Here is a 22,920-nt window from a genome sequence, read left to right on the forward strand (position 1 = left end):
TTTGCACACAATCGCTTCTTTGTTTGGCGCGCCAAGCGACGGCGCTGTGATCAGAGAGGAAGGTAAGATGAAATCAAAGTATGGCAGCCCTTTGACAGCTAGGTTTTACCCTCCTCTCTGTTTCGGCTCCTAAAAAAAAAAGGTGACAACAGTTTGAACCAAGTCATACAGCGTGGTGCCCTTTTAGTAACTGGTGACCAGCCTCGCTCCATTCGCTTGCGGCGGTGCTGTTCTGTGCCACCGCCACAACGCGACACCCCACTTTGCCCTCGCGCCATATGAGGCAAACCTTTTGCACAGCGCCGTTGCCACTGTGGCGGTTTCACAATAGAGCTGGATTATTGTGTCTGGGCTGTCAGCACCTCTCAGCTGAAAGAAAACGAGAGGGAGGGAAGGGGAGCGAGAGCAAGAGAGAGATCTCAGACACTGGGAGAGGGGGGGGGGGCTTCTCCAGGAGAGCTGGCATTTTCAAACAATAATCTCCGTGAAGCCTTTCAGGGGGTTTAATGTCATTTTTGGCCTCTGGATTTTTGCCCTTTTGTTCTCCTTGTGAACAAAAAGTAGTGGTGAAGAAAAGAAGGGAAATAAGGGAAGAGACAACAGAGAGGGTTTGGCAGAGTGACTGATATTATTAGTGTTCTAGTGCGACTGATGGAGCCTTGGCCGACGTCCAATGGCTGCCAACAGGCCAGTGTTGGCAAATTGAGTCTGGTACAGAATGACCTATATCCCCGTCCTATTTAGCGTTGGTCTTTATCGTGCCTATCTCGTTATCCATTCTTCACTCCTCTCGTTTCTGCATTTTGTATCGGGTGTCAATATGAGACAAAGGCCCCGTGTATAATCTCTGTTTTTCAGCAGTGTTTTAATAACCTTAATGTGTTCGGCTCAGTTTCCTTCGTGAAAACCTGTTTCCACTCTCCAGCCTCATCATGTTTTAGCTTGCACAAAATTGAGCCTCTTCCGCTATAGAGATGTAACACTGAGGGCAGACAGATGGCGGCTTAGGCCAGCCAGTGCTTTTTTACTTAGTACCTTTGCGTGCAAAGCTGCATGGCTGCCCAAATTTGCTCCTCCTGGCTACAGGCAAGAGTAGCAATACTAATCTTCTCTGCCCCGTGTGAATTATGGATTGGATGTAATGCAGCGATTAGACGCACGCACCTACACACACGTCACTCATCTGCAGTGGTGACCAGCTAGGATCCCCATCTGCACTCAAAGAGGGTTTCCCTAGACCGCCTAACCCGGCCACCCAGCCTTGCTTTCCTCACTTACCTCTAATCAGCCTTCGCAGCTGGTGCTATCGAGAGAAGAAAACCCCTCTCGCTCAGATGCAAACGAGAGCCCTTCATGGCTGTAACTCCCAACACCAGGAAGACATGCATGGGAATCTTGGTCAGCTGACTTTTAAGAACGAGGAAGGGAATGAGGAACTGCAGCAAGGTTGAAGCCTACCCCCCACCCCCCCTCTCCCCTTCCCTAAAGCCTGCTGGGATGCTCCTTGGGCTTGACATACCCAACCCCACCTGCCCTCACTGCTCAACGGGAAGCTCCATCACAGGCTTCCCCTGAGCTGGCCTACTTGGGACTGTTTGATCTCATTGTGGAAGCAAGTGAGCTCGCCCGCTGCCTGCCAGGCAGAAAGAGCTCCTTGATGCTGAGGGTTGGGGAGGTGGGGCAGGCTTCAGTGGAGAGGCTTAATAACTGTATTAACATCGGTGGCTCCCTCAGGACCCACGCCTACACAGCAGAGAGAGAGGGGGGGGTGTAGCACTATAAAGCTGCCTTCTCACACTTTGAATGCTCTGCCCTAATTCTCTCTCTTCTCCCCGCTCTCTTTTCAGCTCAGTTTTTTTTTTCATTTCGGCGTGATTTATAAATCAAGATACATTGGAGCAGTGTGTCTCCGCCGCGCTCGTTTCTCATTTTCTCTCTATGATCCGTGACAGTTTCTCTCTCTTCATCAGTTTCTCTCCGTCCCCGTGGCAGCCCACTTCCTGTGACTCTCCATCTTCTCGTTTTGTCTTCTTATCCGTCTCTTCTCAACTTGTTTGTCCTCTTTTTTGCCCCCTCGCCGTTTATTTATTCATCACGGGTTGACGTTAGTATTGTCCTTCCATCCTAACTCCTCCCCCCCCTTCATCACATGAAAAACACCAGCTTACAGATGTGTAATATCACAATCAACAATTGAAAGTACGGTAATCTTTCCTCACCTGTGTGTGTCGCTATTCATGATGGGGTCCCCTTATCCCTTGAATTATACATTGGAAGCTGTTGAATAATTGAAAGGCCCCACTTAGCTTAATGGACAGAGTTAACTGGGAGAGGCGTGTGTTCCTACTTGCAGAGGAACTGGGTTGCAATAAACGGCACCCAGTCACCCCCAGGGTCATTATGAGGCCCCGGTCACAAGGCAGAGAGACGGAGCAGTCGACAGAGGCCAGCTGGGGTTAACTGGACCCCAGAGGGAAAGAGGACAGGAGGGAGAAGTGGGAGCATTAACACCCGGGCTCACCTGAGGGCTCGGCTCAGGTTACTCCCACTCATTTTTTTCCCCGGCTGCTTACTTGTGTGTGCATAGGCAGCGAGCGTCGCCCTGTACCTGCATGCAATCATTTACACACACGTATGCACTTACAGATGGAGGAGGCACGCTAACTCTTTACACATGGAGACACAGAGTATTTTGATTTAAGTGTTCCTTAGAAATAATTAACCGCCCTTTGAAGAACATAGACTTTTAAATCTGCAAACCTGTCGGTTATATCGTCACATCCGGGATGTATTTGAACCAAAAGAAATATGATGAATTGTAGTAATAATCTTGAGAAATGGCAAACCAAACATTTAAAAAGTTAAAAGTTAAAAAGTTGCTGATAAATGACAACCATGACAAACTCAGTAGTCTGCTACAAGAGAAATGGTATCCTTAATATGAAGAAAAACCCATACTTTTTATATGCTCACATTGTTAAGACTGGTATTGTAGGGAGAGATCAACCCCCGTCTCACTAAAACCGGTCCACTGGCTGGTGGACGGCCACATCACAGGAAATAGTGTGTGTTTTTGTGTGTGTGTCACGATCAAATGGCTCCCCCCAGGCTACATCGAAAGGTCAGGGATCCATGCAGGAAATTAGTGTCTGCGGAGGCACAGACAACACACACACACACAGACACACAAAGACGGAGAAAGAGCGACTTGGGGCTAAGGGATAAGCACAGCCCATAACTGAGGAAGCTAAACATGTCCTTCATTAAATTCTAGTAACATCCCACTGCAATCCCTTGATAACTCTGCCTGCTTTCATCAGCTTTTTTTTCCTAAGCACAGAGCTAATGCAACCTCCCGTTGCTATCGACAAGTACCTCACTTTTAATTTTTTTTTTTTTTTTTTTTGCATTACCGACACTAAAGACAAATGAGTCTGCCTCTCCCCGCCCACCCGCTCTCCCTTCGCTCTGCCCAAATCTCCCACTAAGGAGCCCCCTGATGCTATACATCAGACAGCTGAATCAAATGTGGGCCATCAGTCATCATTAGGGGGCATGAGCTGGGAAGCAGTGGCTGGTGGTGTGTAAAGGGCCCTGACAGACCAGGCCCGACGCTCGACCGATGGCCAATTCCAGGCCTTCGGCGTCTTGTCTGTGGCTCTAGTTTTTTACCATCTGGAATGAAGGGAAGTGATGAGTGATGTGAAAAGGTTATGTGTATCGTAACAACGGCTTGTATCCGCAGTCCAAGGTCTTTCAGTTTCCCTTTTGGAATGACAAATACAGACTAACGCTACCTGCTGGTGTAGAGGGATATCTCCTCTCACACAGATGCAGAAACTACGTGGTAGTTGTAGTCTTTGCGGTGTGTTCAAGTGCAACTTTTTAGTTGGCTGCTTGTTCTTGAATGTTGCTTTGCTGCGTCTGGGCCTGAAGGTGTTTAAAGCTGCCTCGCTTTATGCTGAAGAGTTTGGCCATGGCCTTGCAGTCCCAGTCTATGAATTTGTAGTCATTTCTCTATGTGTATGAATGATTTGTTGTTTAGTTTCTATCTCATCAATGTGCAGCTAGCTTGTTTGCCCAGCGTCTGACTATTCTAAATATGTCAGCTGTCTCCTCAGGGGGTTTTCGGCCATTTTAACCCCTGTGTTGACCTAGTAACCTCCTCGGGTCCCGGCATCATTGAGCTCTTTAACAGACTAGTGACAGGATAATGCTGCGTTTTCTTGTCCACACCCCCGCAAATACCTCCACTTACATCCACAATGATATGCTTTCAACTCCAAAACTTGACATTGGTACGTTGCGCTAATTTACGACGGCGACTGTTGTCGTTATGTGTTCCACGTACAGTGCAGGAATGCGCGTTCGCCTGCCGAGGCTTGAAGGCAGATGTAAATTACAAGTTTGGTTTTAACTATTAGCTCTAACTCGTGGTTGACGAGTACACGAAGTGACACCTAAATGGGTGTCTGGATTTCAAGAGAAACGGCGCGGTGAGGAAGCACATAATTCAGGATCCTTGAACGCAGTCAAACGTTGGCGTCGCGCTGCACTCGCTGCACTCGCTGCACTCTCAACCTCCCCCCACTTCCACAATCATGCTCCCGCTCTGAAGTTGAGAAGATCAGACCCTCGTAATCTGTTCCCCCTGTGATTGACTATTGTGTTGTCCGCAGAGAGAGCGAGGGAGAGGGGAGGGGAAAGGGAGAACATGAGTCGAATGAGGCAGTTTAACATGACAAAGCCTGTCCCTGTTGATCCTCTCTTCTCCTCCCCAGATCCTCATGAGCCTCTTCTCTTTCTCCCCTCTCTCTTGATCCCTTGTTCCCCCCTTTTCCCTCTCCACCTCCTCGTGGCCTCTCCAAGTCCACTTCAGCCCTCTAATGCAAATAGCCCTTTGCTCCCCCCCGTCCATATTTATGACCTGCTTCCTGCACCTTTTAAATATGCGCTTAAGAACGAAGGGCCTTGAAAGCTGCCAGTCACATTGGATTAGCGAGTATCAATGGGCAGATAACCTCTCTGTTAGTGAGTGAAGAGCAAACACTTGAGCATGAGCATTCATGAGGATGCTTTGCGTTCAAATACTGAGGGGTACTGTGTGTGTGTGGCTCTCGGCTCAGTAAAGATGAATACGGTCTGATTAATGCGTATGGATGTCATTTCTACAGGCGGACTGAAATGCGGCAGATGAAATTTTGAAGGTCAAGGGAATACATCCTGAACTTTGCGCTTCTTATTACTGGTTGCTTGTAATGTCGTTGACCTTTATTTTATGTGAATAGAGGGAATAGATGCTTATTTGGCTGTTGCACTCTTTCTAAGTGGCTGTGGGAAAAGAGCCCCAACCAGACGACTAAAGTGTGAACCATAAAGGCTTTTGTTAGACCGCACACTGGGTTTCTGGATTGGGTAGCCCCAGGTTTAGTGTTGCTTTGGCAGCCTCATGGCTCCTAATATGCATGAGTGCAGTTTGATATCGCAGAAGGAAGAAAGAACGCACGCAGTCATCTGCTCACGCACAATTCTATAATTAACCAATGCAGACACTCTGTTAAAGAGAGGCTTAATGTTTCGTGAGGCCGTTTTCACTGTCAGAGGCGTAACATTAAAGACCAGTTTGTGAAAGGCTGCGGGGTGTGTGTGTTGTATGGTGGGGATGTGATCTTAAATTATTTCTATAAATCACGATGGGACGGGTTGATTAGTTCACGTCTTCTCCCTTTCTTACTCTAGACATGCCAGCATGCACGGTTTTGATTCGGGCCATGCTTTTGAATTGCTCGCCTCATTCTCCTCAGATGCCCTCTCCGCCTCTATCGGCCCGTTTCTCCTGCAGCCTGACGCTCCCTGCTCCCCGCTCCGTTGCCCTCCCTCTGTCTCTTAATGTGGGTCAGCGATGTCGCTCAGCTGATAGCGTATAGCTGCTGCATGCGTGTGTTCGGCTCGTAAACATAATTTCATGTTCAATGGCAGATCGGCTGTGGGAAAACGCTGCCTGTACTCGTCACGTGGATTAGCCACGGAAAAGGCTCGTTAATCACTGGTCTACTGGCCTGATGCACACATACACGGGGGAGAGGAATGTCTCTGCATAAAAAAGTACATGTTCATTCCAGGGATGGGATGATATATGACTTTATTGTGGATCCGAATAAAATACACTCACATTAAGTGAATCGTGGTAAGATTATAATCGTGAAAATCTCCAGGAGTGACTTGAAAAAGCTGTTAAAAATAGATCATGATTGAAGAAAAAAAGAATTGTGTAAAGATAAAATCAGAGTCACAAAAGGTTGTGATTTTTATAACGAATGTTTTGTTTAATTATACTGGTAGACTTTAGGATTCATGATCTTATTTAATATTGTTTGGTTATTTCACTAAACGGATGTTCACTTAAATAACATGTCCCATTTGTGACCAAATGTGAAGTGATTCCGCTATGTTTGAGTGTCATTTTAAGGAATGTCAGGGACCAAGCGGTGAGGCAATGAGGAAAACAGGAGAAAAAAAAACAAGAACTTCATCTCTAGGCCTATAAAAAAGGTCAACAAAATAGAACTATACTCAAAATAACAAGGTGTTAACTGAACAAACTGAGACATGAGGGAACATATATACTGTTTTGGCCAAACTAAATAACAGAGAAGAGAAAAAGGAGTCAACTACAACTAATACAACAGAAAAACAACTGCTATCATAGCAGCACACGGCCTGATCGGAAGCTGACAGGATTTAACACATCTTTTGCTCCGCCTGCAAAAGCACACTAACTCAAAGGACAACGGAATAATAATTAATACATCCGAAAATGTATTCTTTAACCCTAAAATTCAAAAATGTGTGCACGCCATTTAAACGCTGTAATGCTGAAAGTAAATAGATTACATATCAAATTAACTGTCACGTGTACTTTAATGTGGAAATAAATTGCTCGGGGTGTGGCTGACTGCAATTATGATTTTTATTTTAATTTGAGGTAAGAGTTTGGACAATATTACCATTGCTGGCTGTTGCCATGTGTGGCTGAAAGGAGCCTAATTCAGAAAGTCGATAGACTGTGTACCGACTTTATGTTCAGAATCCTTGGTGTATCCTGCACACACACATTTCTCCTTCTCACGCACATACATTGGATATCATGCTTTGGAGTGTTCTTGCCCACACACCAGTACGACACCCGCCCTGCCTGTCCACAAGCTGGCATCCTCTGGTCGACGCAGGCTGCTTTTTTGCCCCCTTGTGCCCACCACCGTGTCCCACACCATCAGCTCATGCCAAATATCTCCAGTCACCCCGGGGCAAGTGCCAACTCACATAGTCCCACTGTCAGTCAGCAGGCATAGACAGCTGCAGGGTAGAGTTACACCATGTTACTCGGGGTTGCAAGGGAGCATTGTTGCCAGGGAACTTGTTCCTCTCTAGCAAGATAGCTGTCTTTTGGATGCCTTTGTATTTATTTAATTTTTCTGTATTTGTTAAGAGACTCTGTGCTGAAGGCTAGCGTGTGGCTGCAGCACAGAGCAGCCTCTATGGTTGAAGTAAAGTTGCTGCTAAAAGTCTAGCCCCTGTAGACCTCACCTTTGCCATCTGCTCGATCCCTTGCTACCCCCCCACCCTCCTCCCCCGCCGCCCTAGTTTGTCCACACATGTTCTCAGTTCCGCCTCTATTTGCCGAGGCAGCAGTGATAGGAAAGTCTGGTGTGTTGTTATTTCAGAGGCCTGGCAGCATAGAGAGGGAAGTTATCTTGGGCCCCTGGAGAAAGCCTGTGGAACCTGGTGGGGGCCGCCGGGCTGATAGAAACCAGGCCTGGCCTAGACGTTCACACGCATAAGCTGTCAAACATGTAAAAAAACAGTACATATCACACAGCATGCAAACAGGTAGACGATGCTTCCATGCACGTTTTCATTAGAAATGTTAAGTGTCGTGTATTTTTTCGTGTACTGTAAAGATGCCATTAATTACCCGCGTTAAACCCAACCCGGTGTTTTCCACACTTCTGGCGCTGAGGAGGGATCACCATAACAGCCGAGAGAGGCTCGTTGCTCTGCACAGCCTTGCCCTCCGGCCTCTGCTCGGACCGTCATCTATCACTCACGTATGTGTGTGTTTTTCCTGCTGTAACACTCCCAATGGTGGGAGGGGGGGGAGGGGAGCTATTTGGCCCCAATTTGGAGCACTATCCATCAAATGTTGGTCTTGGAGCCAGTGTAGCCTTCAAACAGACTCCACAGTCCTTTAAGAACTCAAGCTGTCACATCAATTTCTGCTCTCTCGGCAAAACTTGAATATCTGCAATGGTTGCGAAACAGCAGGCTGTCATTTCTCTGAAATGTGGACCGCAACATACTCTCCTAAGTGGAAGTGATGTGTCATGCGCTGCAGAAAATTTATATGAGAATCAGATTAAGCTCTCAGTTTGATCCATGCCCTTCTTCCCTTCACACCGTGAGCGCCATGGTGGACGTATGAATATATAAAAAAAATAATTATTTAATCATTCAAACACAAATCATGTCAGACCTTCATTTTTTTCCAAAAATAGTTTTATTGCGCAACACTGCAAGTATGTTCCCATCCTTAGCCAACTGGGAGACTCATTATTGGTGACAGCGCCCTGTGTCTTTATGTCTCTCTCTCTCTCTCTCCACATTGAGAAGGTAGACTGCAAGCTAAACATGCTGCAGCTTAGGGGGAGCACAACCAGGCAGGAGGATCCTCAGTAATCCTCCTCACTCATCCTCGCTGAAACGCCACTAGATTCATATGGTATCATAACGTGCCTGATATGAGTGGTGAAAGATGGACCACGAGCAAAACTCAGAACAATCTATAAGGCAATCAAACACGTGATTGATATGCTGCTGACATGGACACTGTCAGATTTGAAGGCCTTTTGTTGGCTGTAGCTGTTCTGATGTAGTGAGCAGTGGAGAATGTTACGTGGGGCATGTAGGTGGAGATGATGGTGAGAAGTGGAGGTGGAGAGGCTGGATTCAGTTACAGTAAATACTGGAGGCGTGAGGCTCGCTGTCTGCTCCCCTGCCCTATGTTAACCTCCACTGGCTCTGTGTGTGTGTGTGTGTGTTTTCACTTATGCCTGTCTGCCCTGCCGGCAGGTTCCTCCCCTCTCCCCTCCAATAACTGTTCACACTCCGTGTTTGAACACACACACACACACCCCACTGTCGCTCTCCTTACAGCTGTCGGCCTGTGCGTGCCTGCAAGCGTGCGATGGGGGCACGCACGCCCTCGGCCCAGCTCTTATTCAGATGCCGTGCGTGGCTTTTCGCCGTTAGCAATCGGCGTGAAGGCTGCAAACGGAGCCCCGTCCATTTTCAGCGGAGAGCTGTTATGACGTTTTGTAAGAGAATGGCAGGATTTCCCTGGAAGCAAGTAAATAGTCCCGTTTCCCCCTCCAGTAATTGAAGAGTGCTGACAAAGCATTCCTCTGTGTGTGTGTGTGTGTGTGTGTGTGTGTGTGTGTGTGTGTGTGTGTGTGTGTGTGTGTGTGTGTGTGTGTGTGTGTGTGTGTGTGTGTGTGTGTGTGTGTGTGTGTGTGTGTGTGTGTCATTTTCCCTGCTGTTCACACACTTTCCTGACTTGAAACCCAAAATAACGTCTGAATATTTAGTCCAGCACCATGCATGAGCGATTCCCCTCTCCTCTCACTTGTTGGTCTGTTTCGCTGCATGTAAAAAGCTCTTTAAGTCGGTGCCAGTCGTCTTTATGGACATGCATGATACATTGGCCTGCAACTCCCAGGCTTTTGCAAGGCGGTCTCTGTCCCCGAGGCCGTTCCATTGGCCATCCAACTCCATTATTTTAAGCAGACTTCAAAGTGAGACTTAATGCAGCAGCCTGGTGTCATGGTGGTCTGTGTGGTGTCTACTCTCCAGCTCACTCACTGCATGGAAAGACAAATGGACCTCTATATGTTCTTCCATGTATCTTACACATGGCTGGCATGTGTGTGTGTGTTTTCAAATAACCTAATAGAAGCCAGGGGACACAATGGGCCGTGATAGAGTAGGATACAACAAAGTGGAAGACCCTGTCAAAGCCCTCCTTCTCCTCCTCCATCCCCTCCGCCTGCATTTTCTCCACTTCTCTTCACCACAATCCAGCCAGCCAGCCTGCTAATGTAGTTAGCTGCCCCCTAATGATGGTGAAATCTCATTAATATGCTTCACAGCTGGGCCCAGTAACCAGTGGGGATGAAGGTAATCGAATCTCAGAGGACTAACCCAGAGCTGAACCTCAAGAACTGCTCGGCAGCACTGGGCCCGAGACAGCAAGAGTCTGGAGGCTTGATAATAGCCGGTGGGCTTGTGTGTGTGTGTGTGTGTGTGTGTGTGTTGGTCTGTGGTCTTGATGCCTTTGAAGTGCTGATGTTAGCCAGGCTATCTTATGTCACTATTACAGCTCAGGCTAGTTCATCATCAGAACAGATTTCATTTCAGTCGTGTGCATATTTGTCCATTTAAGTCCGGGCATGCTGTAATTGCTAATGGAGGATGTGGCTGCGAGGGTGCGGCTTCTCTCTAAGTGCACTTGTGGCTCATGATGTATGCAAAGTGAATCTGAAGAGCGACATTACAGACCACTCACACTTGAACTTAATTAAATCACCAGAGCTTTGGCTCTGAGTTCGAGAACGCCACATTAAGATATCTGCGAGCCGCGCATGCGCACGAAGCCGTGTTTGTAATGTTTGTCTGTGGATGTGAATATTGATAGACAGATCCAAGTCAATTAAGCGCTTTGACAAATTAGTGGTTGGGAATTTTGTTTTAGGATAAAAGTATGTTGTTATTCATGACTCAGTCAGACGTTGTTTAGACCAATTAGTAACATTAGAAGTCAGGATAAGAAATTATATTTGATACATCCTTTAATTGAAATGTGCCAAAGTTAGCCAGAAGTACTTTTCTGAGTCAGTGGGCAGATGTGATGCAGACACACCCTCCTTTTGAATTGATTTCTGCTGTTTCAGTGCAATACGGTGTGAGGTGTGTTTTTCACTGGTGACACCTGACGGCCTTTGCTCTTATCGTCCCACGTCTTGGACCGGTCTGACGGCATGCCAGGCTCCAATCCAGCTCTGTGGTCTGGTTAACAACAGTTGCATTGACCGCCATGTTTCACCTCCAGTCCTCACCATGTTGCAATAGTTTCCTTATCAGTCACGAACTTGTTGTTTTTCATTTAAGCATTATTTTCAGAGTTGCGGGTTCCTGTTCCTGTACCCTTGAGCCCTGCAGTGTTTTATTGTCTATTCATGTTTCCTTCTCTTGGCTAAAGGAATAATATTGGAGCGGTAACTCAAGTATTAGTTACCGTGGTGACTTTGCAGGCTCTGTAGGGGCTCCAGCCTGGAAACCTTTCCAGGCGCACACATTTCCAGTATTAATATGTTGCAAGGATATAGAAGGAAGCTCTCCAGGCGAGTGTGAGTCAGTTCTTCCAGTGTTTATGCCGTATGATTTTGTGGAACACACAATAGGCAGGCTTGTGTGATAGTTGGTGTTGATCAGGGCTTGGATGCGGGCTGGTGTTGAATAATGCCTGGGTGAGTGCTGCTGAAGGACTAAGTAGCTCTGTCCTCTCCGCTGAGCCTCTCTGCCCCTCTATCCACAGGCCTGCCATTGTTTTGCTTCATGCCTCAGCTTGACAAGGCTCCAGAAGCCAGCCATTGTATTTAATTACAGTCGCCAGCCCCCTCACAGACTCTTGTCCTTGTGTCCCAGATTTCCATGGGTGCTCTCATTAAGACTGTGCATTCTGTGTGTGTGTGTGGTTATGAGTGTGTGCGTGCGTGTCCGACCGATGAGGCTTTTTTAAATGGCTCGAGGAAAGCTCTTAGCCTGTGTAAATGTCGGCATGGATGCAATTTTCCTGTTTATTTGTTAGTGTGTGGGTGGTTGGCACATCTGTTTGTCTGTGCGTTGCCACTGAAGGCAGCTTTAACGTGGATGAATAGCTCTGTGGTCACACTAATAATGCAGGGCGGTAATCAGTCCGCATCAAGAAAGACAGAAGAGCGCAGTAAACTGTGAATGTTTTTTTTGCTAATGAGAAAATATGGCATGTTATGTAAGGGTTGCTCTATTTAAGTTTAATTTGTTTGACATGAGCGTGGCCCAGTGGCATGGGCAAAGACGGCCCGTAATGACACCAATAAAGTGGCAACGGACGGACTCTCACTGTTTATCTCCCTCCCAGCTCACTCAACCACTGAATCCTTTGCACAAAATCACCTCCCATTTTCCCCCTCACTGTTACATGCATAACTCTCCTCGCTAGGAACAGAATCGTTCTTGTTTATGAGTATATGTATCGCTCCTTTCCTCTGAAATTGATAGTTCATGCTTTTGCTTCACACAGGTTAGTTCAAAATATTCCCATTTGTAGTTTTTGGAGGCTTTACGTTAAATCCCGACAGCTGTATTTGTTTGTGGGTGTAATGTAGACAAATCTAAAAACTCAAGCAAAGAACACGCCCGGTGTATGTACCTTTTTATCTAAATAATGCATCTGTATCTTTGTCTTTGTTTGCACATTGTATGTCTGTGTCTCTTCCACATCTTTGCCTCCCTGCATTCCTCCAGTCATCTCCGACCTCCATCATCTGAACTCTCTTCTTCTTCTTCTTCTTCTTCTTCTTCTTCTTCTTCTTCTTCTTCTTCTTCTCCTTCTCCTTCTCATTTCTCCTGATACTGCAAACACATTTACTAATTCTTTACAAAATAATCTTTGTTCAATAAGCCCAAAAAAGGCCTCTGGAAGTAAAAAGGTGTCTCATGCCAGACTGCGGTCCAAAGTTTCCCCTCTTCTGACCCATTTACACCAAGAGCTTGAAAAGGTTCTTCCTGGTGTGAAAGTGCCATATGACACGTGGGGCTCATATATAAAATGTCTTAATATCCCGGGCCTGTGCCGTGTGTCAGTTTTATTGCTGTTAGCTTAACTGTCGACTGTCACTTGAAACCCACTTGGATGCGCTGCGTGTTCTCCTGACAGCAGAGATAACGTGTGAGCTTTGGAGAGGCTGGATTTTTTGGTGCGCCCCTGCTCCTGTCTGTTATTTTTTTCCAGGAAGCCTTGAACATATCTGGGCATCAGGTTGGTTTATTTTGGTTGTTCTGAATCTAATCTTCCCTTGCACCATCTGCTGCAAGCGCATGGAGATTGGCAAGCTGAGACCAGCACACAGACACTATAAAAGGATCGGAAAGTGTGTGTGTGTGTGTGTGTGTGTTTGTGAGAGAGACAGAGATGTAGAAAAACTCCATCCTGGCTTTATACTGCCCAGTGTGCAGTGCGATTAGAGTTGTGTGTGTTGCGTCAGGACGTGGATTGTGTACCCAGCTGTATCACGGGCCTGCTGAACCAGCCCAATCTGTTAAATATAGATGGCTTATTTACACACTGAGCTGCCGCCGGCTCCTGGGCTGCTTGTCAACCTCCCCAATCCCTCTCTTGTTGAGCTGATGATGTTGGGTGGAGCAACGGGGCTGCAAGGATGCCCACGTGCTTACAGTTTACCTGTGTGGATGTGAAAGGAACCAGAAGGATCATAAGATCGTCTGGCATCATAATGGGATTGGTATGAAAACGCACATGTTAGAGCAAAAAGGCTCCACTTGCAATTGTGATTACACATTTATTTAGTGTGTCATAGGCCACAGGCTGCAGGTCTCCGCTGTGGATGTGTGTTTTTGTATTTGATTAAAGAGCCGTGTTTTGCAACTCACAGGATATTGAGGTCAAAGTCCAATACATATTACATGAAGGCAACAGCACTTCCCTGCCGTCCTGGACTTATTTTGTTTACTACAAGCACACAAAGTATGGGAGCCTGGCCTGCGAAAGCGCTCACATGTTGTTCGGTTTTTCATATTAGTGCTTATTCAATGAAGATGGAGCGTATTCAGCCTCTTTCTGTTCGCCGGTCCGATATTCAATAAGAGGGAACGAGGTATCTGTTTTGGTTGTGGGGGTAAACAAGTTCCAGCCATTAGTCAGATGTACGCATCGCCTTGTCTGCAGTATTTGTTGCTCTTGACTGGTAAAGTAGTTGTTTTTCCTTTAATATTTTCAAGCATTCATGCTTAAAAAGAATGCACAATTTAGAAATGTATAAAAGCACAACGCAGCGTATCGGGAGAAAGCAGATACACACCAGTCATAATTGTAGCAGTGAATACCAATACTCTATGAAGGCATTGGTGCCTTTTGTGTGTGTGTGTGTGTGTGTGTGTGTGTGTGAGAGAATGTGTGTGTGTGTGTGTGGGAAAGCATTTGCTCTTTGAAAATACATTTCAGAGTGCAGATCTGAAAGTGTCTGATCAAGAATGTTGTCCTCCACTTGCATTTTTCTCCCCCCTCCAAAACACATTGCTATGAAGTAAGTAAGTTCCCCTCCTGGTGATTTGTATTGGATGTTGTCAGCAGCAGTGTATCTGTCTGGACCGGGTTGTTTAAGATCTGTTAGTGTGCACATGAGAGTTTGTGTTTGTCTCACTGCTATCGATTAATGCCGCATGTCTGTCAGCGCTCCATCTGATAGCGTTCACTAACCCCACTGTTGTTGCTCTCTCCTCTCCTCAGCGATAGAGACCCAGAGTACCAGCTCAGAGGAGATAGTGCCAAGCCCGCCCTCACCTCCCCCGCCACCCCGCGTCTACAAGCCCTGCTTTGTGTGCCAGGACAAGTCCTCAGGGTACCACTATGGTGTCAGCGCCTGCGAGGGCTGCAAGGTGAGACTCCCCGGCCTTCCTCTGAATCTGCCAAGCAAGCAAGACGTTTGGTCAATCTTGTAACCTTCATGTGATTTTGTAAGGTGGAAAATAAATCAGGTCTTCAGCGGCTGTAGAGGTGCGAATCTTTACCGGCCTCATGCTTTAATCCACAGCCAACGATTTTCCATACATCTTGATGTATCATATCCTCAATCCTCTGTTACTGCACATGGTTGCTTTTTCATCAATTAATATAAGCTGTATCTTTTGAAAAGCAGTATCTGTAAGACCCACCTCGGGACCTCAACATTACTGTAAGAAAAGTGAATTATGAGTGTGCTGTAATCTACAAAAATACGATTTTCACATCGCAGCTCTAAGAAGCCTGGGGCATTTTTCCCCCGTCATGACTTAGCCTCGGGTCTAAAGAGCTCTTCCTCACTCATAGCTCTTCAACTCTCGGTTTAAGGCAGTGCAGCTCCTGACAGGGTGAATTTCTACCCGCATGCACATTTCTTACAGCCCAGTATAGGTGACAACAGAGTAGCTAATATTGGTAGCGCGAGCAACAAGCTAGCAGACTTCATTCTCAGCTCAACTCCACCATTTATCTACAATGCAATTGGGTGTTTGCTGCTATCTTAATGCTTTGAATCCTGTATATTGGAGCTCAATGTTGGAAATGAGTCAAAGTTCATGGGGAATCATTTACTGAGATTAGCTGCTTTATTGAATTGCCTAATCATCACTATGACCTGGACAATACGCGATTGCCCGTTTCGTCACTTAAAAACGGCGACCTTTATCTGTGCACAGTGTTAAGATAACAAGACGTATGATGAACCTGCATCTAATCATGTGCTGTATGTGAAACTTTGTCAGCCATGCATGTTTACTCCTATCAGATTTGCTGACGTGTCCACGTCGGCCGTCTGTTATCAATACAGCCATGTTATACAGGTGCTGAAGAGGCCTTATAGCCCCCATCTGCTCTGTTATCAGTTGATAGTTGCTGTGTGCATGCATACATGTTCTCCTGCTAGTGTAAGCAGCACGCAGGCCACTTTATCTCACTCCTCCCAAGGCAGCCGAGCCAGCGTTGTGTAACCTCAGCCGTGGATAGAGAGTTTGCACCTGGCAGTAAGATTACATTAGATTCTACATGGATACTACACAGTGAGTATCCACAATGGGAACAAACAGACAACCTTGCTTTTTGTCGTTGTTGCTTGGATATCATGCAAATCCTCCTCCTGAGAACGGCCTTGTGTATAGCAAGAGGAGGGATGGGTTTGATGAAGGCTGGGTGGTGCTGTTGGTGACCCTTTGACATATCGACTGTGCAGCCTGTACTGTGGTCTGTATGTGTTGCCATATGTGCAGGAAAGGAAAAAATAAACAGCTCAGGAACTCAGGGGGATGTAGAAATGTAGATAAAATGATAGAAAGATGGTAGGAGTAAGAGAGCAGACTGTGCTCTGGGAGGCATGAACGGCTAAAAAGAGAAGACGGGACGGTTGAAGGGGCAGCAGATTAGGCAGACAGGGTACAGGGGCCACGGCTGAACTCCTTGACACAGAGAGAAAAACAGTCGGCGCAACAGAGCGCAGGGGGCGAAGGGGAGAACGAGTAAAGAATGCTCAAAGGGACGGGGGCACAGGGAGGCAGGGATTCATCCACACAAACACTTAAGGCTTGAACAAAAAATGCTCCATGAATCTCAACCTGGTCCCCAAACATGAAATAAAAGCTGAAAAAAGTGAGGAAAGGCCAACCTCTGTGCCGTTTTATAAACTGCTACTGGCTGTGCTGCTCAGTCCAACAGATCCTTGAAATGTTTTCAAATAGATTTTCCAAATTTTAAACTAATACAGTTTTCCGTCTTGTTTTAAGTTCTGGCAGGTCGAACACATGTAGACATCTACGTATGTTATGTACTTCACACCTGTCATATAAAGTCTAGAATTAGATTTTCCGTGTCAGTGGAATTATAGTCTTTGCTGTCGAAACTAGACGAAATGTGTGTGTGTTCTGAGAGAGGCGAAGCATGAGTGTGTGAGCGAGGAAATGGAAGATGGCACGCAGTTGCCCTTGTAGAGATAATGTGTAATAGCAAGACATTTTTCTTATGTAAGCAAGTTTCATGATTGTCTTTTTTAAACGACTCTTTCTGAACACTTGCTATGTTGTTTTTAAACAATTCGGCACAGTGGGAAACCTTGCAAGGTGCTTACATGTATTAAAAAAGCGTCGATCCCAAAAGGTGCGCAGCAACTCTGCGGCCATTTCAACCCCCAAAGTGCTTTTATTGTGTCCTCTTAACAGTGTTCCCCATTGTCTAATAGCATCTGATTAAATAGGGTAATAAGTGAGATAATAAGACTAAATCACAGCCGCGGGTGAGAGAGAGAGAGTGTGTGTGAGTGTGTGTGTTAGACCAATATAGAAGTGTTTAATCTGTTCTGTGGTAAACGCATATGTCACCTCGAGCGGAGCCAGTGGTTGCGTCGTAAGCGTTCGGGTCGCGTCTCATCTTCCATCGAGGTTTCCGTTTGTCGGGGAAGGTCGGTCGCAAACAAAGCAGGCATTTAAAAGACTAACAAACGTATGAAACGCACAACGGTCTGACACTTGCTAATGGTCGGGTAGAAACTCTGTCACAGTGTGATAAACATAAAAGGAGGGCGAACAATAGACGCGCTGTAAATGTGAGTAATTAGTCGTTTCTCCTTAGCGATCACAGCGCTGTTCTCTCCGTCAGCTCCCCAATGAGCCTTTTGAGGCTATTGTACGTTGGGGAAATAGCTTTTGTTTATCAGCTATTGGTTATTGTGCTGCGCATATTATTTTAGAAACAACTTAATTCAGAAGCTTTAACATCAACACGCTGTGGCCTGAAATAAGGTGCGAATGCTTTAATCCAGGATGAATTTCACCGTGTCTGAAGAGCACAACCATTCAGCTGCTTGGTAATATCATAATCATTGTTATCACCGTGGTTTAAACTACCAAGACAGCTAGCGCCGGCCGCTGGTACCCTGTCCATGAACCGGTAGTCTGCCCACTCAACAGCCGCAGTGCTAATTTGAAAAATTCACGATGCCTTCTCCATATCTCCGACTTCAGAGGAGATGACTTGGCATAGCATGCTCAATAATTCAACACTACAGGCATGTGAATGTATATGGCTGTCTCATCTGAGACCGGGGTAAGTTGAGGGTTAGCAACGTCGGCTTCGCTGCAGCACGCCAAACTACAAAGGCATTTCCTGGGGGCTGCAGCGAACAGAGGAAACAGAAGGGAGATGTTGAGCTCTGCTACTTGGAGACAGCTCATTCGTTTGTTGTTTAAGTTCTACCGCACGCACATACTCACCGGTATTGCACTCCTTTTCCCCCCTCCAGATATTAACACTTAAGCATTAAATATGCATGCCAACCCCCTCATGTTTATGTTTTTGTCTTGGAGGCACAGCAGCACGCAGCAGGCAATCTCTCCACTCCATATCTGCTGCGATGGGAGGGACGCGACCATATTTCCAAAATCCCCAACTGCCCCTTCCAGCGAGACTACCCCCCCCATATTCGCCACGTTTTTCAGCCCTCTTACCAAGCATCCGTCTTTACTAATGTGTGGGCTGCAGCATTAGCCGCTCCATAATGGAGGCAGGAGCACCAACACACGCACACATGCACGGACGCAGTGGGAGGCTGGGAACGCACTCTTAATCTGGGCACAGTGTGAAAGTCACGTAAGAGAGGATTCCTGTGCTTCCCCGTGAACTCGCCAACCCCAGACCCCCCCCCCCCCCCCGCTTCCCTCTTAATAAAGCATTTCCTCACGAACATGCAAAGTAGTACGCACCGACGCACTCATAATTGCACGAGGCTCACAACGCACACCGGGTAGACGGCCGTGAATCCAAGAGCACATGACACATGCAGTCACGTGTGCGCCGTTGCCGTTACACTCCTCTTTTTTTTGCTCCCTTCCCTCCCCTCTCTCCCGCTCCCTCTCCTTGCTGCTCTCATCTCCTCTGAACGCTGCAGGGTGGCTGACAGGCCTGCTGAGGGCTCTTGTCGCCGGGTGGATTAAGCGGTGATACAAAAAGAGGCTTAAGGGCCGCAGGAAGCAATGACTCCTAAAAGAAGGAGAGTGGGGGAAGGGGCGCCAACAATCGACTGGCCCCACGAGCCGGCAGCAGCAGCCAATCAGGAGGTTCCCCGACCGGGCACCTGAGCCTCGTGGTGCGAGGAGGGAGTGGGTCAATCCCCTGTGACACTGGGGTCAGGGTCAGGGCACCATCGGATCAAAGGGCACATGACACAGGCGCACACAAAGACAAGAGACTTATCCCTCAGCATCAGCAGCTAGACTTAACGTCAAACTACAAGCCCTGTTCTCTTCACTTTGTTCAGGCCTCACAGTCTTGATGGGAGGCATTGAGTTCATAGGTATCTGTTTGAGGGTCCAAACCTTCTATTTCTAGACTGGAAATAAAAGCAGGATGCACTTTTTGCGACAACTGGTTGAAAAGCAGATACGAGACCTTGATGAAATCCAGACAGAGGTTAGATGGAGTGACCCTCCTGAAAATTGAAACGTTTCCTCTAGCAGCTGGAAGCGTAGTCTATCATGTAATCGAAACGATCGCTAGTTCATTAGAAGCCCGCTTCTCTTCCACTCTGTGTTGGTGGACGGGAGATGTGAGGGGAGGCTGGTGATCCGGGAGGGACAAATTGCAGGCTTATGTCCAGCGGCCATCTGTCGGCTAGCAGAGCTAATCCCTCGGCATGGGATGGGGCTCCCTGGCAGCTACCCCACCACACCACACCCCATCCCCACCGCCCCTCTCTCCCCAGCTAGCACCACCCACCAAAAACATAAACCATGTCCCACTGCGTCGCATCAATACTGACGTTGACCTGTATTACTGAGTACTCTGTGGCTGATTTGTTAACCTCTTTTTTTATATATTTTTGACACACAAGGGATGTTTCAGGCCACTTAGGTTAAGATTTTATTGGGACTAAAGTGACGCCTTGTGTATATGTGTGGCTTTTCATCTTCTCTATCAGGGAGAGGTCATTTGCTCTATTTCTATGTCTTGCTTTTGTGCAATCAAAACATAGTAAGCCTTCCCAAAGATCTCCCCTTACAGCTCAGTGACTAAAGATGAGCTCATTATAATTTACATCTCATGCACATGCACTACATTTTTAGATGTTATTTTCTTTAATGTCATTGGATTGAAAAAGGGGAAACGCAGGGAAGGGAAGTACACAACACAGCCTATGTTCTCTCTCTGTCTCTTTCTCTACTAATACACGCTTGGCCTTGATCTAGAATTGCTTATTTCTGGCTGCGTAAACTAGGCCACGGTTACGTAGCACCCAGTAACCCTGCGCCTTTTGCCCCAAAAGCCTTTGGACCTGAAACATCTCCAAAAGAATGTTGGAGTTGTGGTGGGCCTGACTGAGCAGGTTGACAGTTTACTCACTAATAAGCCTTTTAAGGACTTGAACTGTGTGGTAGTTTATAGCCGTTAACCTGCAGCTGCATATATACTTTACATGGCTTCTCTTTAATTTCATTCAATATTTTTGGGGTTGGAAACTGAATGAAAAGGTTCTGTGTAAACATGAGCAACATATGATGGGAGAGTTTGCAAAACAAAGCGCATAATAAAAGCAGTAATATAAATCTATAACCACTAGCTGGGTGGCCACAGAAGAGCAAACAGTGCAACTCTATTGCCAAGTAATTTAGCCATTGGCTTCCCTATTGGGGAAAATAGTCCCATGTCCCTCACACTTGTCTTTCTGCCACACAGGGCTTCTTTCGGAGGAGCATCCAGAAGAACATGGTGTACACTTGTCACCGGGAGAAGAACTGCATCATTAACAAAGTCACCCGCAATCGCTGCCAGTACTGTCGGCTGCAAAAGTGCCTGGAAGTCGGGATGTCCAAGGAGTGTGAGTATTAAAAAACTGTGTCGGCCACAACCGCCTCCCACAAGGCTCTTAGGGACGAGCACAGATCTCATCATAGTGGTTTAATCCCAGAGGGGTTTGGCTTGATTGTTATCACTGCATGAAGTCTTAACCCGCAGCATTTGTTGACATTTGTTCCTCTAACAACATTGCGTAAGCGTTCATTATTGATGCACACACATATCAGCTTTTGCTGGTGATGCAAGTGTGACTGTTGCTCTTGATTTATTATTTATTTACAACTACACTGGGCAGAGACCCCCCATCCTTTCCCTGTAGAATAAAACCGATGGCCTTTGGTGCTTATCAAAACAAAGTCAGAGTGAAATGAAAGCCGTTACTATTAATTCCCCACACACTGATGCTTTTAGTTGATTTTTTTTTCTCTTCTTCGTAGTTTGAGGAGAATATTCACTGTAATAGCCAGACAAAGGGCAGCCGTGATGCAGACTGGCAATAACAGTCAGGGTGTCGCCAGGCTTGGCAGGCCTCCGTGATGAATATGTTCTCACCTGCCGAGAGTGAAAGAGCAGGCGTCTGCTCCCATCATTGCACCCGGGGGCTGTGTGAACACACACACACACACACTCACACACTCACACACAGTCAGACTTGATAAAGTAATTGGAAGAGGTGTGACCGCAGAGAACTCAAGAGGCCAGCAGGGTTTTTATACACTGTTACACACTCGCTATCTTTTTACACATCGCCAGATTGTGTTTAGGGCACACAATGGTAGTCATGAATGCCGATGAATGCTCGGTAATAGAACATATTAATAAGAAGAAAAGACCCAGAGACCTCTCCTCCTCTCACAGGCCTGTTTAAGCTCACATGCAGACAGCCTCTGTTGCTCCATCCCTCCCTGCCTCCCGTCTTCCCAGCGCTATTTACCTCATCTTTCTGGTGCAGCGAGTGCAGAGAGCACTCCCCATGCCACAGCACTGTGGCTTACAGTAAAAGAAGTTATCCTCTGAGCTCCTTACCTTTTGAATGGGGCCATTAATCATGGTTAGAAAGATCACAGCAGCCAGCTCTTTCACACAGAGGCACACAGCACACCATGGGGGAATAGACTGGGGTTGGAGAGCCATCTAGTGGTGAATAAGTAGTACTAGCAAGCCAAAAGCGCTCACGTTGGTTTTCTGAATGGAATAGAGGCTTTTAATTATGATTATTATTGGATGGATTGTTTTTCTCAGCTGATTTTGGTTTAACCTCAGTGCCTCTTTCTTCTTGCGTTCATTTTGCGTAGAGTTTGCCAATTGCCCGTCTTGTGTCCTCAGCAGTGACTTTGGCTAGAGAAACTGGTCTGGAAGGAGAGGCTGGCCATCTGGGGCCAGCAGGGGGTCCCTCTGCCTTTCACATACACTGATGAGAACACGCGCGCACACTGAAATGCCTACTTGTGCATTAATTTCATGCACACGCTCAAATTATGCACACGCAGGTTGACAAACACAAACCGATATGAATAAGAATGCCTGAACAGAAATGCACTCGGACAGCTCCACTTAGACACCGTCCACTCTCTGTCACACGCACACACAGAAGGTGGACCCCCTGCTGGCGCCGGGGGACGCCTGGGTGACCTTGTGTGTGTCGGCAGACGCCTCTAGACGACAGCGCCAGGCCTGTTGCCAGGTGGTAATGCCAAGCAAGACGGCATCAGAAGGCGGGGAGGGTGGTGGGGGGGCGTCAGGAGCAAGCGGAGGGTTACAAGGGAAACGCCTGTAAGTCTGGTGCCACATTATCATCAGCCTGGCAGTGTAAAGAGGAGTTATGGTCAGAATGAAGGTTAATGTACAGTGAATCATGAGAGAAAAGTAAGTTTGCAATCAAATTTACACAAATTTCACCATGTCTGACCTCTAAAATATATCTGTTTAAACTAGCTATCAAATGCTAAATTATAGAAGTATTTATTTTATTTAACCAGATTTAACCAAATAAGTGCCAAAAAGTTTGGGAATGAGTGGAAATAACTTCTCCATTGGAAGTCTTTATTGTTTGGTTATGGTTCAGTTGCAAGACTTGAAACTGATTTCATGTTGGTGAGTTCAGACCAGCCACCATGCCTCAGTACCTCCCTCCCTTTATCATCCCCTCCCCCCCTTATAAAGCTATCGCCCACATGTTCCTCCAGGAAGGTGTTATTCAGCGATAGAAAAAA

At 46.7% G+C, this 22,920-nt stretch overlaps 1 protein-coding gene across 6 annotated transcripts in view; it reads left to right on the forward strand.

Annotated features, from left to right (window-relative positions):
- raraa (retinoic acid receptor, alpha a) overlaps positions 1–22,920 on the forward strand; it is a 132,226-nt gene that overhangs the window by 102,556 nt on the left and 6,750 nt on the right. For all 6 annotated transcript variants that reach the window (XM_084039619.1, XM_084039618.1, XM_084039621.1 and 3 more), the window contains 2 exons: positions 14,624–14,772; positions 20,588–20,729. In XM_084039619.1, coding sequence (XP_083895745.1) covers positions 14,624–14,772; positions 20,588–20,729 — 291 coding nt within the window. The remainder of the gene's footprint in view (positions 1–14,623; positions 14,773–20,587; positions 20,730–22,920) is intronic.

Source organism: Eutrigla gurnardus (genome assembly GCF_963514095.1).
Source record: "Eutrigla gurnardus genome assembly, chromosome: 22".
In the NCBI taxonomy this organism is placed as follows: Eukaryota; Metazoa; Chordata; class Actinopteri; order Perciformes; family Triglidae; genus Eutrigla; species Eutrigla gurnardus.